Genomic DNA, 20,145 nt, shown 5'->3' with positions numbered 1-20,145 from the left:
CTGTAGTAATACACTGACTACGGATCAGAACCTCCTAGAACCCCACTGAGAAACAGCTGAACTCTCCCTTTAAAAGGCCTCATTGAACGCTGTATTTAATGTTTTCTGTCAGCCTTTAGATCGTCGGAGTCGGAGGAGCCGACGTGGAATAAAAACAACACATGATCAGAGGACACACCGGGGTTAACTGTCTTTATCACAGGTTAAATGTGTAGGTATAGCTATGGCATGCTAAATATGGACGCTGTATCCATACGCTGCAGGCGAAACAACATTTCAACATCTTAAACAGGATTCTGCATTTTTTAAAGGAATTGTTTGTGAAAATATTTGAGGGAAATCTGTACAAAGACTTTGGTTGAATATGTGCTCCTGTATATACCTCTAGTGTACAATATACATATTTAGATAACTCTAATTTAAATACTAATTTGGCTAAAATGAATATCAAAAAATAGTTTGTATATCACTGACATGCTTCCCTTTGTATGAACAACATGATGAAGCACTTTGACAGGTTTCAGTCTGAACAACACAAACACTGGAAGATGAGCTGCACTCGGGTCAGATCACTTATATATATAAAATAGATTCTTAAATATTACAAAAGGTCAAATTTGAAATGACATGTTGGATAGAGAGCCGAAGTGAAACCGGACGGTCCAGGTTCTCCATTAAAATCACAAATAATTTAAAAGTCAAAGTTAACGTGATAATAACACGGTGGTTGGGTTGGGTTGGGTTGGTTGGGTTAGTTGGGTTGGGTTGGGTTGGTTGGGTTGGTTGGGTTGGTTGGGTTGGTTGGGTTAGTTGGGTTGGGTTGGGTGGTTGGGTGGTTGGGTTGGTTGGGTTGTTTGGGTTGGTTGGGTTGGTTGGGTTAGTTGGGTTGGGTTGGTTGGTTGGGTTGGTTTGGCTGGGTTGGGTTAGTTGGGTTGGGTTGGGTGGTTGGGTGGTTGGGTTGGTTGGGCTGGTTGGGTTGGTTGGGTTGTTTGGGTTGGTTGGGCTGGTTGAGTTGGGTTGGGTGGTTGGGTGGTTGGGTTGGTTGGGCTGGTTGGGTTTTTTGGGTTGGTTGGGTTAGTTGGGTTGGTTGGGCTGGGTTGGGTTAGTTGGGTTAGGTTGGGTGGTTGGGTGGTTGGGTTGGTTGGGCTGGTTGGGTTGGTTGGGTTGTTTGGGTTGGTTGGGTTGGTTGGGTTAGTTGGGTTGGCTTGGGTGGTTGGGTTGGTTGGGCTGGGTGGTTGGGTTAGTTGGGTTGGGTTGGGTTAGTTGGGTGGTTGGGTTGGTTGGGCTGGTTGGGTTAGTTGGGTGGTTGGGTTAGTTGGGTGGTTGGGTTGGTTGGGCTGGTTGGGTTAGTTGAGTGGATGGGTTAGTTGGGTGGTTGGGCTGGTTGGGATGGGTTAATTGGCTGGTTGGGCTGGTTGGGTTAGTTGGGTGGTTGGGCTGATTGGGCTGGTTGGGTTGGTTCGGTGGTTGGGTGGTTGGGTTAGTTGGTTGGAATGGTTGGGTTAGTTGGGCGGTTGGGCTGGTTGGGCTGATTGGGCTGGCTGGGTTAGTTGGGTGGTTGGGCTGGTTGGGTTGGTTGGGAAGATCCTGGTATCATAGTAAACTAGAGAACCTGATGAATCCATCGATTCAAACAATGTAGGACTAGCTGTTCAGGAAGGAGCATCAAAATATACTTAGAGTACCAAAAGTAAAAGAACTCATTACGTAGAATAATACATTATGTAAGGGATAATGTACAGCGAGCCGGAATCCCTGACGCAGCATATAATAATAATAATAATAATAATAATAATAATAATAATAATCTGAATCTGTAAAGTTATTAAATAATTGTAGTGGAGTAAAAAGTACAATATTTTCCTCTGAGATGTAGTGGAGTAGAAGTATAAAATACTGTAGGAAAGTACATCAAAATTGTACTTAAGTTCAAAACTTGAGTAAATGTACTGGAGGAGGCGTCGGGACTTCGGCTCTCTATCACGTCATAAAGATAAATCTCAATATAACGATATTAATGTTTAACAATAATCCGAATAACCTGCGGAGGAGTTATTTTCCTCCCAGTGGGTCCAATGTTAGTTTGGTTCAACGAGAGACGACGACGCCACGTTAAAAAGGTGTCAGCTGGACTTTGGATCCATGGAGACAGGAACCAGACTGGGTCAGAACCGTGAGTCCAGGTCGTTGTTGAGGAAGCAAAGTGGAGGTGGTTTCAGCTGGACTTTGGATCTGTGGATACAGAGACCAGACCGGGTCAGAACCGTGAGTCCAGGACGTTGTTGTGGAAGCTCAGTGGAGGTGAAGTGCTGGTGTCTTCTGACTGAGTTCAGAGCTGAGGTGTAAAAACATCCACCCTCTTTCGTCTTCTCTCTGGTTCACTTCCTGAGGTTGAGGGTGAATATTCTTTTATTTTGAAAAGTCTTCAATCCAACATGGCGTCCAGCTGATCAGCCAGGTCGTCAAACATGTTGCCGATGTCGTCCAGAATCGTCCCCGCAGACTTCACCGTGTTCGATCCACTACGGAGAAAACATGACAAACCATGAAAGGGGAAATACGTCACCGTTAATGTGGACGACCAGTCATAATAGTAATAATAATGGTCACTATGGACCATCTTACCCGTCTGAGTCCTCCAGGTTCAGTTTTCTCTCGACGGCCTTCAGAGCCGCTTCCAGAGAGGTGCTGGTCTGATCCAGTCTCTGCTGAATCACCTCAGTCCCGCAGGACGACTCGGGGATGAGACCCGGACCCACCACACATACCTGAGGCCTTGCCGCTGTCAGAGAGGGACTCTGAGGGGCCGGAGCCGGGGGCCCGTGAGCCGGGGGCCCGTGAGCCGGAGCTGGAGCTGAAGCTGGGGGCCCGTGAACCGGAGAGGGTGGAGAGGTGAAGGCCACACTTTGAACCACACTGACGGTCAACGATGGAGAGGAGAGTCCAGCTGCTAAGGGACACAACTACAGGTCAAATATCAAGTCCCAAGTTACGACAAACAAGTCCCAAGTCAAAAGCAAGTCAAGAGCTAGTCCAAAATCAGGACCCACAAGTCCCAAATTAAGACCAACAAGTCCCAACTTCAAGCCAACAAGTCCCAAATTAAAACCAAGCCCCAAATTCAGACCAAATAGTCCCAAATTAAGACCAAAAAGTCCCAATTTAAGACCATCAAGTCCCAAATTAAGACAAAAAGGCCCAAATTAAGACCAACAAGTCCCAAATTAAGACCAACAAGTCCCAAATTAAAACCAAGTCCCAAATAAAGACCAACAAGTCCCAAATTAAGTCCAACAAGTCCCAAATTAAGACCAAGCCCCGAATTAAGACCAACAAGTCCAAAATTAAGACCAACAAGTCCCAAAATAAGACCAACAAGTCCCAAATTAAGACCAAAAAGTCTCAAATTAAGACCAACAAGTCCAAAATTAAGACCAAGCCCCAAAATTAAGACCAACAAGTCCCAAATTAAGACAAAAAAAGACCCAAATTAAGACCAAAAAGTCAAAAATTAAGACCAAAAAGTCCCAATTTAAGACCATTAAGTCCCAAATTAGGACCAAAAACTCCCAAATTAAGACCAAAATGTCCCAATTTCAGACCATTAAGTCCCAAATTAGGACCAAAAAGTCCCAAATTAAGACCAAAAAGTCCCAATTTCAGACCATTAAGTCCCAAATTAGGACCAAAAAGTCCCAAATTAAGACCAAAAAGTCCCAAATTAAGACCAAAAAGTCCAAATTAAGACCAAAAAGTCCCAATTTAAGACCATCAAGTCCCAAATTAAGACCAACAAGTCCAAAATTAAGACCAAGCCCTAAATTAAGACCAACAAGTCCCAAATTAAGACCAAAAACACCCAAATTAAGACCAAAAAGTCCAGATTAAGACCAAAAAATCCCAATTTAAGACCAACAAGTCCCAAATTAAGACCAATAAGTCCCAAATTAAAAACAAAAAGTCCCAAATTAAGACCAAAAAGTACCAAATTAAGACCAACAAGTCCCAAATCAAGACCAACAAGTCCAAAATTAAGACCCAAAAGTCCCAAATTAAGACCAACAAGTCCCAAATCAAGACCAACAAGTCCCAAATTAAGACCAACAAGTCCCAAATCAAGACCAACAAGTCCAAAATTAAGACCCAAAAGTCCCAAATTAAGATCAACAAGTCCAAAATTAATACCAAGCCCCAAATTAAGACCAACAAGTCCCAAATTAAGACCAACAAGTTCCAAATTAAGTCCAACGAGTCCCAAATTAAGACCAAGTCCCAAATTAAGACCAAAAAGTCTCAAATTAAGACCAACAGGTCCCAAATTAAGACCAACAAGTCCCAAATTAAGACCAAGAAGTCCCAAATTAAGACCAAAAAGTCCCAAATTAAGACCAAAAAGTCCCAATTTAAGACCATCACTCCCAAATTAGGACCAAAAAGTCCCAAATTAAGACCAACAGGTCCCAAATTAAGACCACCAAGCCCCAAATTAAGACCAACAAGTCCCAAATTAAGACCAACAAGTCCCAAATTAAGACCAAAAAGTCTCAAATTAAGACCAACAAGTCCCAAATTAAGACCAAAAAGTCCCAAATTAGGTCCATAAAGATCCAAACCAAGACCAACAAGTCCAAAATTAAGACCAACAAGTTCCAAATTAAGTCCAACGAGTCCCAAATTAAGACCAAGTCCCAAATTAAGCCCAACAAGTCCGAATTCAAGACCAAAAAGTCCTAAATTAAGACCAACAAGTCCGAATTCAAGACCAAAAAGTCCAAAATTAAGACCAACAAGTCCCAAATTAAGACCAAAAAGTCCCAATTTAAGACCATTACTCCCAAATTAAGACCAAGCCCCAAATTAAGACCAAAAAGTACCAAATTAAGACCAACAAGTCCCAAATCAAGACCAACAAGTCCAAAATTAAGACCAACAAGTCCCAAATTAAGACCAAAAAGTCCCAATTTAAGACCATTACTCCCAAATTAAGACCAAGCCCCAAATTAAGACCAAAAAGTACCAAATTAAGACCCAAAAGTCCCAAATTAAGATCAACAAGTCCAAAATTAATACCAAGCCCCAAATTAAGACCAACAAGTCCCAAATTAAGACCAACAAGTTCCAAATTAAGTCCAACGAGTCCCAAATTAAGACCAAGTCCCAAATTAAGACCAAAAAGTCTCAAATTAAGACCAACAGGTCCCAAATTAAGACCAACAAGTCCCAAATTAAGACCAAGAAGTCCCAAATTAAGACCAAAAAGTCCCAAATTAAGACCAAAAAGTCCCAATTTAAGACCATCACTCCCAAATTAGGACCAAAAAGTCCCAAATTAAGACCAACAGGTCCCAAATTAAGACCACCAAGCCCCAAATTAAGACCAACAAGTCCCAAATTAAGACCAACAAGTCCCAAATTAAGACCAAAAAGTCTCAAATTAAGACCAACAAGTCCCAAATTAAGACCAAAAAGTCCCAAATTAGGTCCATAAAGATCCAAACCAAGACCAACAAGTCCAAAATTAAGACCAACAAGTTCCAAATTAAGTCCAACGAGTCCCAAATTAAGACCAAGTCCCAAATTAAGCCCAACAAGTCCGAATTCAAGACCAAAAAGTCCTAAATTAAGACCAACAAGTCCGAATTCAAGACCAAAAAGTCCCAAATTAAGACCAACAAGTCCCAAATTAAAACCAACAAGTCCCAAGACCAACTAGTCCAAAATTAAGACCAAGCCCCAAATTAAGACCAACAAATCCCAAATTAAGACCAAGCCCCAAATTAAGCCCAACAAGTCCGAATTCAAGACCAACAAGTCCCAAATTAAGACCAACAAGCCCAAATTAAGACCAACAAATCCAAATTAAAACCAAGCCCCAAAAAAAAGACCAACAGGTCCCAAATTAAGACCAAAAAGTCCCAATTTAAGACCATCACTCCCAAATTAAGACCAAAAAGTCTCAAATTAAGACCAACAGGTCCCAAATTAAAACCAACAAGTCCCAAATTAAGACCAAAAAGTCCCAAATTAAGACCAAAAAGTCCCAATTTAAGACCATCACTCCCAAATTAGGACCAAAAAGTCCCAAATTAAGACCAACAGGTCCCAAATTAAGACCAACAAGTCCCAAATTAAGACCAAAAAGTCTCAAATTAAGACCATTACTCCCAAATTAAGACCAAGCCCCAAATTAAGACCAAAAAGTACCAAATTAAGACCAACAAGTCCCAAATTAAGACCAAAAAGTCCCAAATTAAGACCAAGAAGTCCCAAATTAAGACCAAAAAGTCCCAAATTAAGACCAACAAGTCCCAAATTAAGACCAAAAAGTCCCAATTTAAGACCATTACTCCCAAATTAAGACCAAGCCCCAAATTAAGACCAAAAAGTACCAAATTAAGACCAAAAAATCCCAATTTAAGACCCAAAAGTCCCAAATTAAGACCAAAAAGGCCCAAATTAAGACCAAAAAGGCCCAATTTAAGACCATCACTCCCAAATTAGGACCAACAAGTCCCAAATTAAGACCAACAAGTCCCAAATTAAAACCAAGCCCCAAATTAAGACCAAAAAGTACCAAATTAAGACCAAAACGTCCCAAATTAAGACCAACAAGTCCAAATTAAAACCAAGCCCCAAATTAGGACCAAGAAGTCCCAAATTAAGACAAAAAAGACCCAAATTAAGACCAAAAAGTCAAAATTAAGACCAAAAAGTCCCAAATTAAGGTCAAAAAGTCCCAATTTAAGACCCAAAAGTCCCAAATTAGGACCAAAAAGTCCCACATTAAGACCAAAAAGGTCCAAATTAAGACCAACAAGTCCCAAATTAAAACCAAGCCCCAAATTAAGACCAAAAAGTACCAAATTAAGATCAAAAAGTCCCAAATTAAGACCAACAAGCCCCAAATTAGGACCAACAAGTCCAAATTAAAACCAAGCCCCAAATTAAGACCAAAAAGTCCCAAAGTAAGACCAACAAGTCCCAAATTAAGACCAAAAAGTCCCAAATTAAGACCAACGAATCCCAAATTAAGACCAAAAAGTCCCAATTTAAGACCATCAAGTCCCAAATTAAGACCAACAAGTCCCAAATTAAAACCAAGCCCCAAATTAAGACCAACAAGTCCCAAATTAAAACCAAAAAGTACCAAATTAAGACCAACAAGTCCAAAATTAAGACCAACAAGTCCCAAATTAAGACCAAAAAGTCCCAAATTAGGTCCATAAAGATCCAAACCAAGACCAACAAGTCCAAAATTAAGACCCAAAAGTCCCAAATTAAGACCAACAAGTCCCAAATTAAGATCGACAAGTCCAAAATTAATACCAAGCCCCAAATTAAGACCAACAAGTCCAAAATTAAGACCAACAAATCCAAAATTAAGACCAACAAGTCCCAAATTAAGGCCAACAAGTCCCAGACATGCAATGATTTCAACATGTATTGTATTTTAGTTCCTGGATGTGAGATTTGAACGGTTATACGGCGAGTAGGGTTAGTATTTTAGTTCCTGGATGTGAGATTTGAAAAGGATACGGTTAGTAGGGTTAGTATTTTAGTTCCTGGATGTGAGATTTGAACGGTTACACGGCGAGTAGGGTTAGTATTTTAGTTCCTGGATGTGAGATTTGAACAGAATACGGCAAGTAGGGTTAGTGTCTTAGTTCCTGGATGTGAGATTTGAAAAGGATACGGTGAGTAGGGTTAATATTTTAGTTCCTGGACGTGAGATTTGAACGGTTATACGGCGAGTAGGGTTAGTATTTTAGTTCCTGGATCTGAGATTTGAACAGAATACGGTGAGTAGGGTTAGTGTTTTAGTTCCTGGATGTGAGATTTGAACAGAATACGGTGAATAGGGTTAGTATTTTAGTTCCTGGATGTGAGATTTGAACAGAATACGGCGAGTAGGGTTAGTATTTTAGTTCCTGGATGTGAGATTTGAACAGAATACGGTGAGTAGGGTTAGTATTTTAGTTCCTGGATATGAGATTTGAACAGAATAAGTTGAGTAGGGTTAGCATTTCAGTTCCTGAATGTGATATTTAAACGGTTATACGGCGAGTAGGGTTAGTATTTTAGTTCCAGGATGTGAGATTTGAACGGGATACGGTGAGTGGGGTTAGGTATTTAGTTCCTGGATGTGAGATTTGAACGGGATACGGTGAGTGGGGTTAGGTATTTAGTTCCTGGATGTGAGATTTGAACGGGATACGGTGAGTGGGGTTAGGTATTTAGTTCCTGGATGTGAGATTTGAATGGGATACGGTGAGTAGGGTTAGTATTTTAGTTCCTGGATGTGAGATTTGAACGGGATACGGTGAGTAGGGTTAGTATTTTAGTTCCTTGATGTGAGATTTGAATGGGATACGGTGAGTGGGGTTAGGTATTTAGTTCCTGGATGTGAGATTTGAACGGGATACGGTGAGTAGGGTTAGTATTTTAGTTCCTGGATGTGAGATTTGAACGGGATATGGTGAGTAGGGTTAGTATTTTAGTTCCTGGATGTGAGATTTGAACGGGATACGGTGAGTATCTTACCTTGCGCTGCCAACAGACTGTTGCGGACAGGTTTTGGGGCGACAGCAGGTTTCGGGGAGAGAGGAGGTTTGATTGAGGATCCTGTTGCCGGACTGGACGGCCTCTCCAGACTGGCCTCACTAATCCTCAGACTGACCTCATCCTGGCTCTGGGACGGAGGCCTGCTACTGCTGGACTCTGACCCGGCTTCCTCTGCTCCCTCTCTGCTCGGGGAACCTCCTCCCTGCTCCTTGTCTTTGGGTTTGTGTCGGCGCTTCACTGTGTCCGACTCCTTCAGGTTGAACTCGGGCACCTCCAGGTTCTTGGCTTCTTGTTTCTCTGGAGGCTCCAGCACCGCCTCAGCCCTGGGTGGACTCGGAGCTTTGGGCCTCTGTTTGATAGTCAAGTTGCCCTCCTCTGCGAAGGGGATGCACTCGCTGGAGCTGTTCTGAGGGGAGGAGGAGCCTTCCAGTCCGCGACCTTTTGATTCTTCTTCCTCAGAGTCCGACTTCACCCCTCGATCTGGCTTGTTGCTGCTGCCGGTCTGGGTGGGAATACACTCGCTCTGCACCCTCCTCCTCAACCCGGCAGCCTCTCTGGGCTCCTGCCCTGCAGAGTCAAGGGAGGGGGGAGGTGACGGCTCCTGCTGGACGAGGACTGGTTTAGGTCCTGGGGAGTTCTTACCCTCCGTCCTGCCTTCCAGAGAGGCTGCGATGCTCCTCACGCTGACTGGACTGTCGGTTACCGGCCCGCCGGCAGACGATGTGGTGCTGCTGTCGCTTAGCTCCCCACTGGTGGTGCTGCTCACTGAGCTCAGTCTCTTCGGAGGAGGAGGAGGGGGACCTTTTTTACGGGCACGCACTGCAAAGGACTGGCTGCGTCCCACGTTGCCGTTCTTCTCTGGACTCGACTGTAATCGAGCCAGCTGGCTGCGGCCGGGTTTGCGGGTCAAGGTGGCATAAGATGACAGGTTTCCAGAACGAAACGCCGGCTCCTCGTCGTCCTCATCGGGCTCTCCATCCGACAGAGCATAGCGGATCGTGCTCTGGGTGCGCCTCTTGGGCGGCATCAGGGTCATACTGTGGTTCTCAGGCCTGGGAGGTGAGCTCAAGTCTGTGGATCCACAATGAGAATGCAAGTAGCTGAAACCCTTCAGTGCTGGGGAGCCATGAGGGGAGGGACCACGAGATCCAGACAGTTTGGGCTTGGCTGGGATTGCTGGGTACTTAAACACTGTTGCTGTGCCCAGAGGCACCTGCTTCGGTCTCTGGTCCCAGCCCTCTGGGAGGTTCCTCTCCCTGGCGGGGCTGCCATCCAGGCTCTCCTGAGACCAGCTGTGGGGGGTGATGGAAGCCGTGGGAGGCTCCTGGGAGCGCCCGGAGCCCCTGGACCGGGCGTCGATGCTCTCCTGGCTCTGGTACATTCCCACTGCGTTCTTGATGGCCAATCCTTCCTCGCAGCCTCCATAGTGGCTGGACATGGCCGTCTGCAGCTCGGCGCTCAGCTCGCTGTCCTGGAAGGTCAGCATCTTTGGGGTGTTAGGAGAAGAGCATTCGCCCGCTGAGTCAGGCGGCTCGATGGCGACCAGGTGGAGGGCTCCCGGGGCTTTGCGACGCAGCGTGCCTTGGCCTGATTCAGCCTGAAGGATCGCCCTCTGGATGTCACACAGCTTCTTCACCGCCAACATCAGCTTCTTCTGGTGGCCTGGAGGGAAAATTCAACCGTCACATCGAAGTAAGAAAACACTGGTTCCAACGGTCATATAATAATATATATAATATATATATATAATAGAATACAAAATAATAGAATATAATGTGTCCTCACCCAGCTTGATGATGCCGATCTCCTGCAGATCCTCCCATGTGAGGTCTTTGACGATGCTGATGGAGTCGTAGCCGTTTTCAGAGAGTTGTTTGTGGTACTGTGGGAGGCCGATGGCACTGAGCCACTCACCCAGATCAGACTGCGAGGAAGAACAGATCAATCAGATCAATCAGATCAATCAGATCGATCGGTATCACAATGTCTGGCAGTCAGCAGTAAACCGTTGGGAGTCTTACTGGGATGTACTCAGGCAGCCACTCAGGGATGTTCAGGTTGTTGATCTCGATGGAGATTTTCTTGCGGTGGCCTGGTTTGGTCACTCCGATGGCGGTCAGATCCTGCAGACAAGACGAGACATCAGCACCAATAACCAGGTCGGACTAGATGTTAATACACCGGTGAGTGTGTTTATTCACCTCGGGAGTCATCCTGCTGATGGTTGGAACATCATAACCAGCACTAATGAAGTTCCCGATGTACTGCTCCAGCTGGAACTCACTGAGCCACTGATAGATGGCCTCGGCATCCTACAACACAAAGAACCAACACACCGCTGTTCAACAGGAAATGAGACTTTACCGGTTTTATTCAACCTCGAGTGATGAGATTAAAACATGTCTGAGGATTCTGGACATTTCTTTATTAAATCATAACGAGTTTTACTCATCGACCAGTTGAAGGGAAACTGTGGGTAGAATAACTTCCCTCCATAGCCTCGTTTCCAACGCAGGAACTTTCCCCCAGAACTTTCCCCCGGAACTAAGAACCCGTTGGAGTAAACGGGTATGTAAAGTATGGAGAAGTATGGAGTTGGAGTATAGAGTATGGAGACGACGCGGAGAACGCTATGCTGATTGTTGAACCGATGGAGTAACAGCTTTTGGTGGGGACAGTGTCATGGTGGGGGGGGGCGGCATCTCCCTCACTGGCAAAACAAGGCTTGTCATCATTGAAGGCCATCTCAATGCAGTGAGATATCGGGATGAGATTCTGCAGCCAGTGGCGATCCCATATCTCCACAATCTGGGACCTAACTTCATCCTCCAAGAAACAACGCTCGCCCCCCCCCACAGAGCCAGGGTTATCACAGACTACCTCCACAATGTGGGAGTAGAGAGAATGGAACGGCCTGCCAAGAGTCCACACCTCAACCCAATTCAACACTTGTAGGATCAGCTTGGGCGTGCTGTACGTGTTAGAGTGACCAACACAACCACGCTGGCTGACCTGCAACCAATCCTGGTTGAGGAATGGAACGCCATCCCACAGCAACGTGTGACCAGGTTGGTGACCAGCATGAGGAGGAGGTGCCAGGCTGTTGTGGCTGCGTATGGATCTTCCACCGCTACTGAGGCTCCTGACGGTGTATTCAATCAATCAATATGTCTTGTTTGTTTCTTGTTACTGATAGAGAGTTCAATCATCCACCAAACAACTCACAACAAGAGTCAATACCAACAGGAGAATACACTGTTTACCATTGGCAGAGCATTTTGCCAAATTTTCTTGGGCGCTACCCACATAATCAGCTGTGCTGCTCATCCCACAAATGCATGATCCTGGACATCATTGTGAAGGTCAATAAACAGGCTTTCCAACGATGTAAAATACAATGACCATTAGCATTGGAACAACAGAGAAATAATACACCAAACACAAGTTTAACTACTTTTTTTCCCAGTTTATCTTATTAAGAGCTTTTTTAAAAAACTCTACCCTGTAAGTCTACCATTTATCTGGAACTTTAAATCCCATAGAATTAGGAAAGATCATCTGTGCAAGTGTAAGGGGGATGGGGGGCTGGCTCTGCCAGATTTCAGGCTATATTATTGGGCAGCAAACATTCAATGTGTTTCCTATTGGCTGGATGAGACGATTGTTCTCGACAGCTGGCAGGATATGGAGCGAGAGGACTGTCTACCCAGCTCGCTTGGTGCTATTATTATGTCTCCCATTCGTCTCAAAAAAGCATGTTATAATGACAATCCGATTATTCATAGCACTACTCAAATTTGGAAACAAATAACCAAACAATTTAAACTTAGAGCTCTATCCTTTACACTTCCGATATCGGCAAACCCGTCCCTTACTCCTTCAACCCTAGATGGAGCCTTTGATCAATGGAAAGAATCAGGACTGAGTAGTGTTGGGAACTTGTACATTCGGGGTACTTTTGCTTCCTTTCAGCAGCTTCGGGAGAAGTATGGGCTGTCAAAAACAGATTTCTTTAGACATCTCCAGATTAGACACTTTGTGAAAACTCATCTTCACAATTTTGAGAGTGCAACACCTGATAAACTAGACCAGTGTCAGAGAGACTGTATAGTAGATGAACATCCAGTTTCATTTATATACTATACATTGCAAGACCTTAAGCAAGTAGATATGAGCTGTATAAAAAAGGACTGGGAAAAAGACCTCAGGATAGAAATTAGCCCAGTGCATTCTGGTTGTTGTAGGTTTTCAGCCCTTCTTCTTTGTTTTCTCTGTTTACGTAGCACCAATTTCTAAAATATTTGTGCCTTTCTGCTGCATTGACAGCCCAGTATGAAGAGACCATCTCTCCAGCAAAGAAATACTTCTTTAGTGTCTCAAAGTCGCCAGTTTTGAACGAAGGAAAAATAAAATGAATTAATTAATGAATTAATAGAACAAAATAGAGTTTCTTTACCTTCCCCTCCAGAAGCTGCTGAGGACGAACAAACTGCTGAGAGAAACTCTGCTCTGCAGGTCTCTGCACCGTCACCGTCTGCCGGCGAGGAGTCCCACCTGCAGCGACATCACACCAAACCTCAGCAGATATATTATATACTACTGTATTACTATACTATATACTATTTTACTAAGTAATAACAGTTTAGAAATTAGGATTGGAAATATTCCCAACAAAAGGTAAGGTGCTTTTCTTTCACTTGAACCCTCCAGGAAAAGGAGTTTATTGAGATGTGAATATCACAATGAAAGTTAAAACAGATAATATATATCATTCATATCTGGGTCGACTGTTTCCACCCGAACGACGACAGCAACACAGCTGCACTCGGAACTGGTCTCTGAAATGGAGAGCTCTAATAGTCGTAACTGGTCTCTGAAATGGAGAGCTCTAAAAGTCGTAACTGATCTCTGAAATGGAGAGCTCTAAAAGTCATAACTGATCTCTGAAATGGAGAGCTCTAACAGTCGTAACTGATCTCTGAAATGGAGAGCTCTAAGAGTCGTAACTGATCTCTGAAATGGAGAGCTCTAAGAGTCGTAACTGATCTCTGAAATGGAGAGCTCTAGGAGTCGAAAGTGGTCTCTGAGATGGAGAGCTCTAAGAGTCGTAACTGATCTCTGAAATGGAGAGCTCTAAGAGTTGTAACTGATCTCTGAAATGGAGAGCTCTAAGAGTCATAACTGATCTCTGAAATGGAGAGCTCTAAGAGTCGTAACTGATCTCTGAAATGGAGAACTCTAAGAGTCGTAACTGGTGTCTGAAATGGAGAGCTCTAAGAGTCTTAAGTGGTCTCTGAGATGGAGAGCTCTAAGAGTCGTAAGTGGTCTCTGAGATGGAGAGCACTAAGAGTCGTAACTGATCTCTGAAATGGAGAGCTCTAAGAGTCGTAACTGGTCTCTGAAATGGAGAGCTCTAAGAATCGTAACTGGTCTCTGAGATGGAGAGCTCTAAGAGTCGTAACTGATCTCTGAAATGGAGAGCTTTAAGAGTCGTAACTGATCTCTGAAATGGAGAGCTGTAAGAGTCGTAACTGATCTCTGAAATGGAGAGCACTAAGAGTCGTAACTGGTCTCTGAGATGGAGAGCTCTAAGAGTCGTAACTGGTCTCTGACATGGAGAGCTCTAATAGTCGTAACTGGTCTCTGAGATGGAGAGCTCTAAGAGTCGTAAGTGGTCTCTTAATGGAGAGCACTAAGAGTCGTAACTGGTCTCTGAGATGGAGAGCTCTAAGAGTCATAAGTGGTCTCTGAGATGGAGAGAACTAAGAGTCGTAACTGGTCTCTGAGATGGAGAGCTCTGAGAGTCATAAGTGGTCTCTGAGATGGAGAGCTCTGATAGTCGTAACTGGTCTCTGAAATGGAGAGCTCTAAGACTTGTAACTGGTGCCTGAAATGGAGAGCTCTAAGAGTCGTAACTGATCTCTGAAATGGAGAGCTCTAAGAGTCGTAACTGATCTCTGAAATGGAGAGCTCTAAGAGTCGTAGCTGGTGTCTGAAATGGAGAGCTCTAAGAGTCGTAACTGATCTCTGAAATGGAGAGCTCTAAGAGTCGTAACTTGTGTCTGAAATGGAAAGCTCTAAGAGTCGTAAGTGGTCTCTGAGATGGAGAGCTCTAAGAGTCGTAAGTGGTCTCTGACATGGAGAACTCTAATAGTCGTAACTGGTCTCTGAGATGGAGAGCTCTAAGAGTCGTAAGTGGTCTGACATGGAGAGCTCTAATAGTCGTAACTGGTCTCTGAGATGGAGAGCTCTAAGAGTCGTAAGTGGTCTCTGAGATGGAGAGCACTAAGAGTCCTAACTGGTCTCTGAGATGGAGAGCTCTAAGAGTCGTAACTGGTCTCTGACATGGAGAGCTCTAATAGTCGTAACTGGTCTCTGAGATGGAGAGCTCGAAGAGTCGTAAGTGGTCTCTGAGATGGAGAGCACTAAGAGTCGTAACTGGTCTCTGAGATGGAGAGCTCTAAGAGTCGTAACTGGTCTCTGAGATGGAGAGCTCTAAGAGTCGTAACTGGTCTCTGACATGGAGAGCTCTAATAGTCGTAACTGGTCTCTGAGATGGAGAGCTCTAAGAGTCGTAACTGGTCTCTGAGATGGAGAGCACTAAGAGTCGTAACTGGTCTCTGAGATGGAGAGCTCTAAGAGTCGTAACTGGTCTCTGACATGGAGAGCTCTAAGAGTCGTAACTGGTCTCTGAGATGGAGTGCTCTAAGAGTTGTAATGGAGAGCTCTAAGAATCGTAACTGGTCTCTGAGATGAGAGCTCTAATAGTCGTAACTGGTCTCTGAGATGGAGAGCTCTAAGAGTCGTAACTGGTCTCTGACATGGAGAGCTCTAATAGTCGTAACTGGTCTCTGGATGGAGAGCTCTAAGAGTCGTAAGTGGTCTCTGAGATGGAGAGCTCTAAGAGTCGTAACTGATCTCTGAAATGGAGAGCTCCAAGACTTGTAACTGGTGCCTGAAATGGAGAGCTCTAAGGATCGTAACTGATCTCTGAAATGGAGAGCTCTAAGAGTCGTAACTGGTGTCTGAAATGGAGAGCTCTAAGAATCGTAATTGGTCTCTGAGATGGAGGGCTCTAAGAGTCGTAACTGGTCTCTGAGACGGAGAGCTATAAGAGCTGTAAGTGGTCTCTGAGATGGAGAGCTCTAATAGTCGTAACTGGTCTGTGGATGGAGAGCTCTAAGAGTCGTAATTGGTCTCTGAGATGGAGAGCACTAAGAGTCGTAACTGGTCTCTGAGATGGAGAGCTCTAAGAGTCATAAGTGGTCTCTGAGATGGAGAGCTCTGATCGTCGTAACTGGTCTCTGAAATGGAGAGCTCTAAGACTTGTAACTGGTGCCTGAAATGGAGAGCTCTAAGAGTCGTAACTGATCTCTGAAATGGAGAGCTCTAAGAGTCGTAAGTGGTCTCTGAGATGGAGAGCTCTAAGAGTCGTAAGTGGTCTCTGAGATGGAGAGCTCTAAGACTCGTAAGTGGTCTCTGAGATGGAGAGCACTAAGAGTCGTAACTGATCTCTGAAATGGAGAGCTCTAAGAGTCGTAACTGGTCTCTGAAATGGAGAGCTCTAAGAATCGTAACTGGTCTCTGAGATGGAGAGCTCTAAGAGTCGTAACTGATCTCTGAAATGGAGAGCTTTAAGAGTCGTAACTGATCTCTGAAATGGAGAGCTGTAAGAGTCGTAACTGATCTCTGAAATGGAGAGCACTAAGAGTCGTAACTGGTCTCTGAGATGGAGAGCTCTAAGAGTCGTAACTGGTCTCTGACATGGAGAGCTCTAATAGTCGTAACTGGTCTCTGAGATGGAGAGCTCTAAGAGTCGTAAGTGGTCTCTTAATGGAGAGCACTAAGAGTCGTAACTGGTCTCTGAGATGGAGAGCTCTAAGAGTCATAAGTGGTCTCTGAGATGGAGAGAACTAAGAGTCGTAACTGGTCTCTGAGATGGAGAGCTCTGAGAGTCATAAGTGGTCTCTGAGATGGAGAGCTCTGATAGTCGTAACTGGTCTCTGAAATGGAGAGCTCTAAGACTTGTAACTGGTGCCTGAAATGGAGAGCTCTAAGAGTCGTAACTGATCTCTGAAATGGAGAGCTCTAAGAGTCGTAACTGATCTCTGAAATGGAGAGCTCTAAGAGTCGTAGCTGGTGTCTGAAATGGAGAGCTCTAAGAGTCGTAACTGATCTCTGAAATGGAGAGCTCTAAGAGTCGTAACTTGTGTCTGAAATGGAAAGCTCTAAGAGTCGTAAGTGGTCTCTGAGATGGAGAGCTCTAAGAGTCGTAAGTGGTCTCTGAGATGGAGAGCTCTAAGACTCGTAAGTGGTCTCTGAGATGGAGAGCACTAAGAGTCGTAACTGATCTCTGAAATGGAGAGCTCTAAGAGTCGTAACTGGTCTCTGAGATGGAGAGCTCTAAGAGTCGTAACTGGTCTCTGACATGGAGAGCTCTAATAGTCGTAACTGGTCTCTGAGATGGAGAGCTCTAAGAGTCGTAAGTGGTCTCTGACATGGAGAACTCTAATAGTCGTAACTGGTCTCTGAGATGGAGAGCTCTAAGAGTCGTAAGTGGTCTGACATGGAGAGCTCTAATAGTCGTAACTGGTCTCTGAGATGGAGAGCTCTAAGAGTCGTAAGTGGTCTCTGAGATGGAGAGCACTAAGAGTCCTAACTGGTCTCTGAGATGGAGAGCTCTAAGAGTCGTAACTGGTCTCTGACATGAAGAGCTCTAATAGTCGTAACTGGTCTCTGAGATGGAGAGCTCGAAGAGTCGTAAGTGGTCTCTGAGATGGAGAGCACTAAGAGTCGTAACTGGTCTCTGAGATGGAGAGCTCTAAGAGTCGTAACTGGTCTCTGAGATGGAGAGCTCTAAGAGTCGTAACTGGTCTCTGACATGGAGAGCTCTAATAGTCGTAACTGGTCTCTGAGATGGAGAGCTCTAAGAGTCGTAAGTGGTCTCTGAGATGGAGAGCACTAAGAGTCGTAACTGGTCTCTGAGATGGAGAGCTCTAAGAGTCGTAACTGGTCTCTGACATGGAGAGCTCTAAGAGTCGTAACTGGTCTCTGAGATGGAGTGCTCTAAGAGTTGTAATGGAGAGCTCTAAGAATCGTAACTGGTCTCTGAGATGAGAGCTCTAATAGTCGTAACTGGTCTCTGAGATGGAGAGCTCTAAGAGTCGTAACTGGTCTCTGACATGGAGAGCTCTAATAGTCGTAACTGGTCTCTGGATGGAGAGCTCTAAGAGTCGTAAGTGGTCTCTGAGATGGAGAGCTCTAAGAGTCGTAACTGATCTCTGAAATGGAGAGCTCCAAGACTTGTAACTGGTGCCTGAAATGGAGAGCTCTAAGGATCGTAACTGATCTCTGAAATGGAGAGCTCTAAGAGTCGTAACTGGTGTCTGAAATGGAGAGCTCTAAGAATCGTAATTGGTCTCTGAGATGGAGGGCTCTAAGAGTCGTAACTGGTCTCTGAGACGGAGAGCTATAAGAGCTGTAAGTGGTCTCTGAGATGGAGAGCTCTAATAGTCGTAACTGGTCTGTGGATGGAGAGCTCTAAGAGTCGTAATTGGTCTCTGAGATGGAGAGCACTAAGAGTCGTAACTGGTCTCTGAGATGGAGAGCTCTAAGAGTCATAAGTGGTCTCTGAGATGGAGAGCTCTGATCGTCGTAACTGGTCTCTGAAATGGAGAGCTCTAAGACTTGTAACTGGTGCCTGAAATGGAGAGCTCTAAGAGTCGTAACTGATCTCTGAAATGGAGAGCTCTAAGAGTCGTAAGTGGTCTCTGAGATGGAGAGCTCTAAGAGTCGTAAGTGGTCTCTGAGATGGAGAGCTCTAAGACTCGTAAGTGGTCTCTGAGATGGAGAGCACTAAGAGTCGTAACTGATCTCTGAAATGGAGAGCTCTAAGAGTCGAAACTGGTCTCTGAGATGGAGAGCTCTAAGAGTTGTAACTGGTCTCTGACATGGAGAGCTCTAATAGTCGTAACTGGTCTCTGAGATGGAGAGCTCTAAGAGTCGTAAGTGGTCTCTGAGATGGAGAGCACTAAGAGTCGTAACTGGTCTCTGAGATGGAGAGCTCTAAGAGTCGTAACTGGTCTCTGACATGGAGAACTCTAATAGTCGTAACTGGTCTCTGAGATGGAGAGCTCTAAGAGTCGTAAGTGGTCTGACATGGAGAGCTCTAATAGTCGTAACTGGTCTCTGAGATGGAGAGCTCTAAGAGTCGTAAGTGGTCTCTGAGATGGAGAGCACTAAGAGTCCTAACTGGTCTCTGACATGGAGAGCTCTAAGAGTCGTAACTGGTGTTTGAAATGGAGAGCTCGGAGAGCTCTAATAGTCGTAACTGGTCTCTGAGATGGAGAGCTCGAAGAGTCGTAAGTGGTCTCTGAGATGGAGAGCACTAAGAGTCGTAACTGGTCTCTGAGATGGAGAGCTCTAAGAGTCGTAACTGGTCTCTGAGATGGAGAGCTCTAAGAGTCGTAACTGGTCTCTGACATGGAGAGCTCTAATAGTCGTAACTGGTCTCTGAGATGGAGAGCTCTAAGAGTCGTAAGTGGTCTCTGAGATGGAGAGCACTAGAGTCCGTAACTGGTCTCTGAGATGGAGAGCTCTAAGAGTCGTAACTGGTCTCTGAAATGGAGAGCTCTAAGAGTCGTAACTGGTGCTCTGAGATGGAGAGCTCTGAAGAGTCGTAACTGTCTCTGAAATGGAGAGCTCTAAGAAGTCGTAACTGGTCTCTGGATGGAGAGCTCTAAGAGTCGTAACTGGTCTCTGAAATGGAGAGCTCTAAGAGTCTAACTGGTTCTCTGAGATGGAGAGCTCTAAGAGTCCGTAACTGATCTCTGAAATGGAGAGCTCTGAATAGTCGTAACTGGTCTCTGAAGATGGAGAGCTCTAGAAGTCGAGTGGTACTCTGAGATGGAGAGCTCTAAGAGTCGTAACTGATACTCTGAAATGGAGAGCTCTAAGAGTCGTAACGGTGGTCTCTGAAATGGAGAGCCTAAGATCGTAACTGTCTCTGAAATGGAGAGCTCCTAAGAGTCATAACTGTGTCTGAAATGGAGAGCTCTAAGAATCGTAACGTGGTCTCTGAGATGGAGGGCTCTAAGAGTCGTAACTGGTCTCTGAGACGGAGAGCTATAAGAGCTGTAAGTGGTCTCTGAGATGGAGAGCTCTAATAGTCGTAACTGGTCTGTGGATGGAGAGCTCTAAGAGTCGTAATTGGTCTCTGAGATGGAGAGCACTAAGAGTCGTAAACTGGTCTCTGAGATGGAGAGCTCTAAGAGTCATAAGTGGTCTCTGAGATGGAGAGCTCTGATCGTCGTAACTGGTCTCTGAAATGGAGAGCTCTAAGACTTGTAACTGGTGCCTGAAATGGAGAGCTCTAAGAGTCGTAACTGATCTCTGAAATGGAGAGCTCTAAGAGTCGTAACTGGTCTCGGAGATGGAGAGCACTAAGAGTCGTAACTGGTCTCTGAGATGGAGAGCTCTAAGAGTCGTAACTGGTCTCTGACATGGAGAGCTCTAAGAGTCGTAACTGGTCTCTGAGATGGAGTGCTCTAAGAGTTGTAATGGAGAGCTCTAAGAATCGTAACT

General features: G+C 44.8%; 1 protein-coding gene across 1 annotated transcript; it reads right to left on the bottom strand.

Moving 5' to 3' along the window:
* Positions 1–1,829: 1,829 nt before the first annotated feature.
* Positions 1,830–13,138, bottom strand: LOC119484136 (caskin-2-like; the record flags this gene model as incomplete). Its single annotated transcript, XM_037762667.1, has 7 exons — positions 1,830–2,522; positions 2,626–2,947; positions 8,542–10,224; positions 10,348–10,486; positions 10,584–10,685; positions 10,764–10,874; positions 13,019–13,138. Coding segments are annotated over 7 exons (2,574 nt in total), but the record flags the coding sequence as incomplete, so codon positions are not given.
* Between the last annotated feature and the right edge of the window lie 7,007 nt (positions 13,139–20,145).

Source organism: Sebastes umbrosus, assembly GCF_015220745.1.
Source record: "Sebastes umbrosus isolate fSebUmb1 chromosome 14 unlocalized genomic scaffold, fSebUmb1.pri SUPER_14_unloc_2, whole genome shotgun sequence".
NCBI lineage: Eukaryota > Metazoa > Chordata > Actinopteri > Perciformes > Sebastidae > Sebastes > Sebastes umbrosus.
This window is presented reverse-complemented; position numbering and strand designations above follow the sequence as displayed.